This window comes from Habropoda laboriosa, unplaced genomic scaffold (assembly GCF_001263275.1).
Source record: "Habropoda laboriosa isolate 0110345459 unplaced genomic scaffold, ASM126327v1 scaffold1020, whole genome shotgun sequence".
Lineage (NCBI taxonomy): Eukaryota > Metazoa > Arthropoda > Insecta > Hymenoptera > Apidae > Habropoda > Habropoda laboriosa.
The window spans coordinates 407,670-416,854 of NW_017101109.1; the positions used below are offsets into that span (position 1 = coordinate 407,670).

Below are 9,185 nucleotides of genomic sequence, written 5' to 3' on the forward strand. Positions count from 1 at the left end.
ATCGTGTTCCAATTCGATAAATTCGCTAAATAAAGCTACCATTGAAAGTGCTATCGAAACATCAGATACACGTTCTGTGTATACAGTTACTCCTAGAAGTATTCAGACGCTAAGGAAACAGGCATTAAGCACGGCGCAGGCAAAAATATTCGTAATATTTTTAATATTTTTATTTTATTCATTTTAAATTCAAAATTAAAACTTAAAAATTGCGCAGGAAAAAATATCCATAATATTTTTATTTTATTTATTTTATATTCAAAATTAAAAATTGAAATCAATATTCAAAATTGAAATTTTTACCGAGTATCTGAATATTTGTGTAACATAGTGATTAGACATAATTTCCTAATTTTCTAATTGGACATAATCCTAAGCTACAACAAACGACGTTTCATTATGAAAAAGTATCAACCCAATCCTTCCATAATTAACCGAAATTCATCCGTAATATTTTTGGCAGTAACTGTACATTCTTCGACATTTCTCGTATCACATCCATTTTTCACCTTGCAGTTCATCTTTTCTCCAATTTATTTAAAAAACAAACAATGTTATTTAAAAATAAAGAATTTCGTTGACATCGTGAAATTAATGGTTACTTGTGTTCTCATTTTTCCAGAGAGCATCTACAAGGTGCCAGGCGACAACACTCACTTTTACGGCACTTTCACCACGTCGACGAACGGATTGATGGGTTCAGCGATCTGCTCGTTCCATATCGACGCGATTCAAGAGGCGTTCCGTGGAAAATTCAAAGAACAGGCGACGAGCAGCAGCGCCTGGCTTCCGGTACTCTCCAACAAAGTTCCTGAACCGCGACCCGGTCAATGCGTGAACGACACTGAAACGTTCCCGGACACCGTGCTCAACTTCATTCGATCTCATCCTCTGATGGACTCTGCCATATCACACGAGAACGAAAAGCCCGTCTTTTATAAGCGGGACGTGATGCTCACACGGTTGGTTGTCGATAAACTGCGCATCGATTTCGTCGGCCTTGATTTGGATTACACCGTCTACTATGCTGGATCCAGTGAGTATTTTGTTCAAATTGAATATTTCATTGCAATTACCAAAATTCAGTATTCAGTTTCTTTGGTCTTCGATTAAAAATATTTTTTTATCCATTCATATTATTTTTGAAGGAACACGTTTATTTATTTATAAGCAAATTAGTAAATTTTCGGATAATGAATAATTTCAGATTTATTTATAAGCGATTTAAATTTTTGAATAATGGATGATTTCACATTTATTTATAAGCGAATATGTGAATTTTTTTTCATACATTACTATTTCAGTGGAAATGATTTATTTTCTTTATGCGTTTCGTTGATAATGTTGACAAATTGTAACGAGTTCATCAAGCGAGAATTTTATCAATTTCCGCATACCTTCCCGCCTCGTAGTAATTCGTCTAATAAGCTTTTGTGCTTCATGACGTTAGAATTTGCACGCGAAGCCGCGAGAATTACGATAAGAAATTTAATTCGGGATGCGTATCTCCGGTAGACCGCGTTTTGCGTCTGATATCCGTCGGCCGATTTGTCGCTGGGAAACTTGGCAAGATAATCGCGAGCGAACTTCGAAGTTCTTGCAGTTGACTCGTACAATCTGCTATTGCAATCGCTGCTTTCGTCTCGACGCCAACTGTCGAGTGTCTATCACCGCTAAAAACTAATATAATCAGAAGTCACGCTACGAACTGCAAACCGCAAGAAACAAATTACGCGAACACGTCACAGTTCTAAGATTAATTGCTCTTCGTAATTTCCAACTTATCGATCAACTCGTAGAGGACGATCTCTTAGTTATGCTAATTAGCCGAATCACTTTCTTCTAGAATAACACTTTTCGAAAAATAGATCGGGAAAAGGTGGGTTTTCCTCTGCAAGGGAAATTACCTAATCGTCGACGTTCCCAAAAAGATCGAGAAAAGAAGGATTTTCTTCGGCAAAGAAAATTACCTAATCGTCGACGTTCCCAAGTAGTTCGAGAAAAGGTGAATTTTCCTCGGCAAAGAATACAATCGTCGACGTCCATAAAAAGATCGAGAAAAGGATTTTCTTTGGCAAAGAAAATTACCTAATCGTCGACGTTCCCAAATAAATCGAGAAAAGAAGGATTTTCTTCGGCAAAGAAAATTATCTACTCGTCGACGTTCCCAAGTAGTTCGAGAAAAGGTGAATTTTCCTCGGCAAAGAATACAATCGTCGACGTCCATAAAAAGATCGAGAAAAGGATTTTCTTCTGCAAAGAAAATTACCTAATCGTCGACGTTCCCAAATAAATCGAGAAAAGAAAGATTTTCTTCGGTAAAGAAAATTATCTAATCGTCGACGTTCCCAAATAGTTCGAGAAAGGGTGGATTTTCCTCGGCAAAGAATACAATCGTCGACGTCCATAAAAAGATCGAGAAAAGAAGGACTTTCTTCGGCAAAGACAATTATCTAATCGTCGACGTTCCCAAATAGTTCGGGAAACGGTGGATTTTCTTCGGCAAAGAAAATTACCTAATCGTCGACGTTCCCAAATAAGTCGAGAAAAGGTGGATTTTCTTCGGCAGAGAAAATTACCTGATCGTTAGCGATGTAAATTTGACGACACGTCAGCTTGTCTCGAGTGTTGTACAGTTTCTAATGACGACGTTCTCTCGTGTCTCCAGGCGACGGCCGCGTGCACAAAGTTGTACAATGGATAGACAGTAACGGGGAATCCCAGTCGATCCTGTTGGACGTTTTTGACGTGACGCCGGGCGAGCCGATTCAGGCGATGGAAATCTCCAAGGAGCACAAGGCTCTTTACGTTGCCTCCGACCATCGGATAAAGCAGATCGACCTGGTGATGTGCACACGCAGATACGACAATTGTCTTCGATGCGTCCATGATCCTTACTGTGGCTGGGATAAGGACACTAATACGTGCAAACCGTACGAACCTGGGTGAGTGTGTCTATTAGTTTGAAACTGAAAACTGGAATGTGTTGAACGAGGAGTGGATATTTAAAGATATTGTAATTGAAAGGTTTCATATCGCAAAGTACTGAATTTTCAGAAATTGAAATAACAACGGTACAATGTTTTGTCAGTACCATAATTGCTGTTTATATTAGAGGAATCTTAACACTCCAGAAAGAGAAAAAACTGTTTTGAATAAAAATGATTTCGTATCGATAAATGCTCGAAATACTCGTTTCTATGTGTTTCGTCGTGAACAATAGATTCTTTTGCCGAACATTCGTCGCGGCCGACAAATTATTTTACGGCAGCCTTGCTCGTTTTTTTAAATTTTACATTTTGGTCTACTTGCAACGTTATGAATAATTCTTCAATATTTCTGCAAGGAGTATCACGGAATTATTGCACCTTGAAAGCAGACATCTTTGCAAGTATCGGGTATAAATATTCTTATCGAGAATTCAAATATTTGTTAAATATTGTAATTCACGAGTGTGAAGGTACGACCAGAGGTAAATATTGATTCGCGAGAGGTATAAACGTTTCTAAAGAGCTCCGTGGGTAGTCTTCTTTACTCCATGAAAAATGCATGAAACACGAGGCGCTCGGTTTTTCATGAAAGTTCATAAAGAACATTATGTACTATCATTCTTCATAAATTTTGATCGTTTTATTCCTTCAGCTTATTATCCCAACAACTTCTTACACTTTCTTCCTTAAACACCGCTATATATTAAAATGGTACAGTGATAAATTTCAGTTGAAAAGAATTCTACGGTAATCGATACTCTTGTGGAATTAAAAGGTAGCAGCATCTCTTCAACGCTTTTCACATTTCACGATAAAAAAAATTTCACGTACAAGGTGACCTAGTCGGGTGGATTCGAATTAACGAATTCGACGAACATTGCCCTCTATTTCTCTCTTCCTCGCGCTGAAATTCTAATAACTCCTTTCAAACTTGACTCATTCAACTTTTTCCAGTTCATCAGATATTTAAACGCACATCTGTACGTCCATTTGTCACAATGTAAAGCGTAAATTTTCGTTTCATCCCTGTATCTCGTGCATCGGGAACGTGTATTTTAGAAATGAATTTACTCCAGGAATTTTTCAAAATTTTCCGAAAAATAGCGTTTCCTAAGTTGCACAAAATTATTTACAACCAAAAAAAAAAATAGCTATAGTACTCGTAATCACACTTTCATTTTTTCTTTTGAAATTTCACGAAAAATAGCATTTCCTGAATTACACAAAATAGTATTTTCACAAGAATATTTACCAAAAAAAAAAAGAAAATAGCTACAGTACTCGTAATCACACCTTTATTCCTTTCTTCTTTGACAGACTTCTTCAGGATGTGTCGAACAGCACGGCGGATGTTTGCGACAGTAGCGTGGGCAAACGAAAAGAAGAAAATAGCTACAAAACTCGTAATAACACTTTCATTTTTTCTCTTGACATTTCACGAAAAATAGCGTTTCCTGAATTACACAAAATAGTATTTTCACAAAAACATTTCCAAGAAAATAGCTACAGTACTCGTAATCACACCTTTATTCCTTTCTTCTTTGACAGACTTCTTCAGGATGTGTCGAACAGCACGGCGGATGTTTGCGACAGTAGCGTGGGCAAACGGAAGCTGGTAGTCACGTGGGGCCAGTCGGTGCACCTCGGTTGCTTCGTGAAGATGCCGGAAGTGTTGGCGAATCAGGAAGTGAGGTGGTACCACTACAGCAAAGAGAAGGGCAGGTATCAGATAGCTTACAAATATGGAGCCGGAGGGGACAAGTTCATCGAGACGTCCGAGAAAGGCCTGGTGATCGTTGGTGTGAACGAGCAAGACGCCGGAAGATACGATTGCTGGTTAGGTGGATCGCTCCTGTGCTCGTACAACATCACAGTCGATGCCCACAGATGCTCCGCGCCTGCCAAGTCCAACGACTATCAGAAGATCTACTCGGACTGGTGCCACGAATTCGAGAAATACAAATCGGCCATGAAGAGCTGGGAGAGGAAACAAGCGGTGAGTAAATCGGTTCGTCGATTTTTATATCGTTTTATTTCTACTGCAATTGATAAATGATCAAATTCTATTTACGTTACTTCTCTGTTATTTGCAAATCTGAAAAGTTCTCTGAACCGTTGTGGAATTCGAGGAAAAATGGTTTAAATAACGCTGGCAAATGTGTAATTTAACTCTGAACGTAACGTGGTTTTAAAACTTCAATTTACGCTTCGTGTTTATTAAAGAACAGAATTTTCTCGGATTGCTAACATTTATTTTATACATTTAAAATTCTTTTCTATTTCCACGGATGGTTGCAATGTGAAGGGTGGTTTAATATAACGTGGCACGAAGTCAGAATAAAAAGTACGAAAGCTTCCCTAGTGATGATTATACTCTTTATTAAAAAATGAACGTAATATGTAATATTTCCAACTTTTTCCTATTCTTTATACACGTATAATGTAACAAAAAGTAGCTTTCAGAAAAAATCACTGCGTTAACCCTATTCGATTCTTTTTCACTTTCTTCATAATAGACCTAACAGTTTAACCCCTTGACTTATGATCTTCTCTGCTGACTATGCATCTAAGCGTCAGTTATGTGCTCTTGTCGATCAAAAAAAGCTAATATATCATAGATTAATTACATTTGATAATCCTCAGTCTCCTAAATTAAAACAAAAATTTTCGTCCCACCTTGACCAAAATGTGTGCCACGAGTCTGCCTCGTTACCGAAGCAAGGGCTTAACGAATAAATCCAGAAGTAACGCAGAAAGCAGACAAAGCACGCGTACCACTCGGCACAGTATTTTCTAATCACTCTAAAGCGATCAATTCGACCGCCTGCTTGAGGATCTCCGGTCTCTTCTCTGTTCCAGCAATGCGCCTCGAGGCAGAACGACAGCAATCAGAATTTGCACACGAACGAGGTATACGGCACCCCTCTGGTCTGATGGAGCCGATCGTTGGAGCCGTCGTCGAGCCGAGACCCCGACACAATACCACGTACAAGCGTCCTGCCGAAGAATCGCGGTCCATCCACGATCAGTTGGACGAGCCTCACTCTCCTTCTGACCGGTTACACCACTACTTTTGTCCTTCTTGCTACCGGCGATCTTTCGACCAAGTGAGAGCCACGGGATCGAAATGGGAGAAACACGTCCGTATCAAGAAACGGCAAACCGAACGTCCGTAACACGAGCAGCTCGATCACCGCGACAACAACAACAACGTCCATCCTCGATCGGTTGGACAGAGCCTCGTTCCAAATGGTTCCAATTGGAGCCTCGAACCAACGAACCAGAAGTTGCAACAAAACTATCCGTTCATTTTCCGACGAAGATTTTTTTAATCTGACTAAACGAGGCTGTTCGCAAGGAAGAAAAAAATAAACGCGCGGTGCTAATCGCACGATCCACTCGCAAAATGACTGCCATTACAAAACGTATTATCGTATTCTTACTTGCCATAGTGCGCGCGTGTACGGTCGAGCACTACTTCCCTCCCCGAGGATCTGGTTTCGTTTATCGGTGGCCAAACCCTCCCCACGAACGTTTATTCTTCACATGCCGTGTGTAAATAACAGGACACGTGACGCGGTACGAAGAACCGAGAGGATTCGAACGATTCGAGACTTAATGACGGTCGTCTTGAGAAAGTGCGCTTAGGTATGAGCGATTGTCATGGAAGAAGACCCTCCCCCCCGGATCGGATGGGCAAAACTGTGCTTACTTGTGCTCGCCGATACACACACGGTTCCTAAGCTTTCGTTTGTCTCGCGGCGTGAACCGGTTCTCTGAACGAAAGAAAAAGGGAAGAGGCAGAAGAAGAAGAAGAAGGCGGGGGAGATCGAGAAGGAACGAAGTTATTAGAGAGAGAGAGAGAAGGATCGTTCGCGGTGACTGAGGCTGATCGGAGAGAGTGATGGGGAAACGCGGCTCGAATCGAGGCGTCCGTCCGCGAAGCAACGTGTTTAGAAACCGGAAATCAATCCTCCTGTTTCCTTAGATCTGTGATACGAACGAGACGAGACGGATTATCGAGCGGAGCGAGCCTCTTGTCGCGAACGAACGCGTTCGGTTGGCCGCTCTTATCTCCGAGTTAGAGAGGTCACAGGAGTTAATTAACCGAGAGATAATGAAAGAAGATGAGATTGAAGAGAGAGAATGTACTGTAAGGTCGAGCTTCAGCATAGTTTTAACGAGCCAGAGAAAAAATAACGACTCAAGATCGGAGAGGTACGCGATCTTGTATGTAAGTTGTATATCGATTTGATAGCGGAGAAAGAGGATGGGAGAGAGAGAGAGAGAGAGAGAGAGAGAATGGAACGTGTCTGGAGGGAGAACGCGACGCCAGGTCGACGCGTTTTCTGAAATCGTCACGCAGGTTACACATGAGATTATTAAAATCGGCTACTACGTGGATCACTACGTAGATCACCGCGACTTTAGCTTTGTTAGCTTCTTCATATCAGCTGTTTCGCGATCTGCACCGCCATCTCTGTCTTCAACTCGCACGGATTCCTTTCATCAACTCGACTCGATGGAAACACGTTCGTTTTATAACCGGCGACCCGCTGCGTTTTCGTTTCCCGCGTTTTTTTCTATTTTTTTTTTTTTTAGAGTATAGATACGTATTTCGATAGGCTTCTGTTCCTTGTTCCCATAGGTTAATAGCTTCTCGCGGCTCTTTTGCAGTGATCCTGTTGGAACGCTTCCAAAAACTTCATTTTCATATCGTGAAAATTAAAAATCATGAAATTGTAGAGTAACGTTGATTTATATATTTAAAACCTGGAGCTAGAAATCTGCTTAAAAAAGAATTCGTTTTTCCGGAAGAATTTAGAAGAGAAAATGTATCCTCGCAAAGAGAAGAATTCGTCGATCAGTTTTACAATTTGTAACTCCAGATCTATTCCGGAAGAAGACTTCCGATAACGCGAATTTCTAAGTTAAAATTTCACCGGAAGATATTTTCACCGGCATCACTGTAATTAAACCGCGTTCACAGACATCCGAAATATCCTACGGTACCACTGTTACCATAATCATCGTGAAGAACTTTGAAGGTGCTACACAGGTGCGTTCGTTGCGTGCTGGTAAGGCCTGTAATCCTTAAACCCACTATACGCTCCTCGAATTTAAACATAGACACGAAATGCAAACAGCCACACACACACACACTCTGCAGCGTCTGATTCTGATACTTGAACGTCGCGTGAAATGCTACAGATTCTAGCGAAACAGAAAACACATTCGTATATACCTCTGAGCCTAGATTAGAGTAACTCCGTTTACTTGACGATTTTTCAGCCAGATCGTATCGGGTCTCGATCTCCGGTGAAATCGTCGAGCAAATCACCACGAATCGCGGGTCAACCGGGCAGACGATCGATTCGAAAGAATCTCAACATCAGGAATAATCTCACGCTTACGACACGAACGTTTCGTGGAAACAAACGTCGGCGAGCATACGTTTCTCTTTTTTCAATTTTCCGTTCGATTAAATAGTTCTATCGACGATTTACCGGTCTCATCCAGATGTACCCCTAAGTTCGACGCGCGTCAGCGCGTTTCCAGTGTTCAGTAAAACAGGTAGAATCGTTTCTCTTCCGGTCCGGGAACGTCAGTGTGTACATAGGATCGTCATAGTGCATGGTATTTTTATAAAAATTCGCTTCGGAACGATGCAACCGTAGACGCGAGGAATATACCGTTCTCTGCTCTCCGCGAGTTTCTCCCTATTTTTCTTTTCGTACACTTCCTTTTCTCCTCGTTTCTCTCCTTTTCCCCCTCCTTTGTTTCACTATTCTTTATGATAAACGTATCGTATTACTCGTAGCAATTAGTTTACTCTATTTTTTAACACGTAGAACTCGGATCGTCGAGAATTAGCGGGAGAACTTCTCTCTCGACGATCGCGTTAGCTTCTACAAGGAACGGAGATGGATGCTTACCGGTGCTGTATTAAACAATCCGTGGAACGGTCGCTGTTTCCTGAAGACCCAGTTCGCCATCATTAGTATACATACGAGTAGGCTATAAAACATAGAGTGTAGAGCGGGGTGGTGACACCTCTCGTTGTGTGTGTATGCGTGCGCGCGTGTGTGTGTGTGTTCCCCGTCGAAGAACGACCGATCGGGACGAAGTAGCGTGGGGGAGAATGCTGAAGAAGTATAATAAAAAAAGAACCGTAGAAAAATAAGAAAAAAAAAA

The 9,185-nt window shown here is 41.1% G+C and overlaps 1 protein-coding gene across 1 annotated transcript in view; it reads left to right on the top strand.

Moving 5' to 3' along the window:
• Positions 1–6,182, top strand: part of LOC108578037 (semaphorin-2A) — an 81,016-nt gene extending 74,834 nt beyond the window's left edge. Inside the window, exons 8-11 of the mRNA XM_017941283.1 lie at positions 627–1,036; positions 2,669–2,945; positions 4,539–4,986; positions 5,850–6,182. Of these exons, the coding sequence (XP_017796772.1) occupies positions 627–1,036; positions 2,669–2,945; positions 4,539–4,986; positions 5,850–5,924 (1,210 nt within the window). The 3' untranslated portion in view covers positions 5,925–6,182. The remainder of the gene's footprint in view (positions 1–626; positions 1,037–2,668; positions 2,946–4,538; positions 4,987–5,849) is intronic.
• Positions 6,183–9,185: the final 3,003 nt, after the last annotated feature.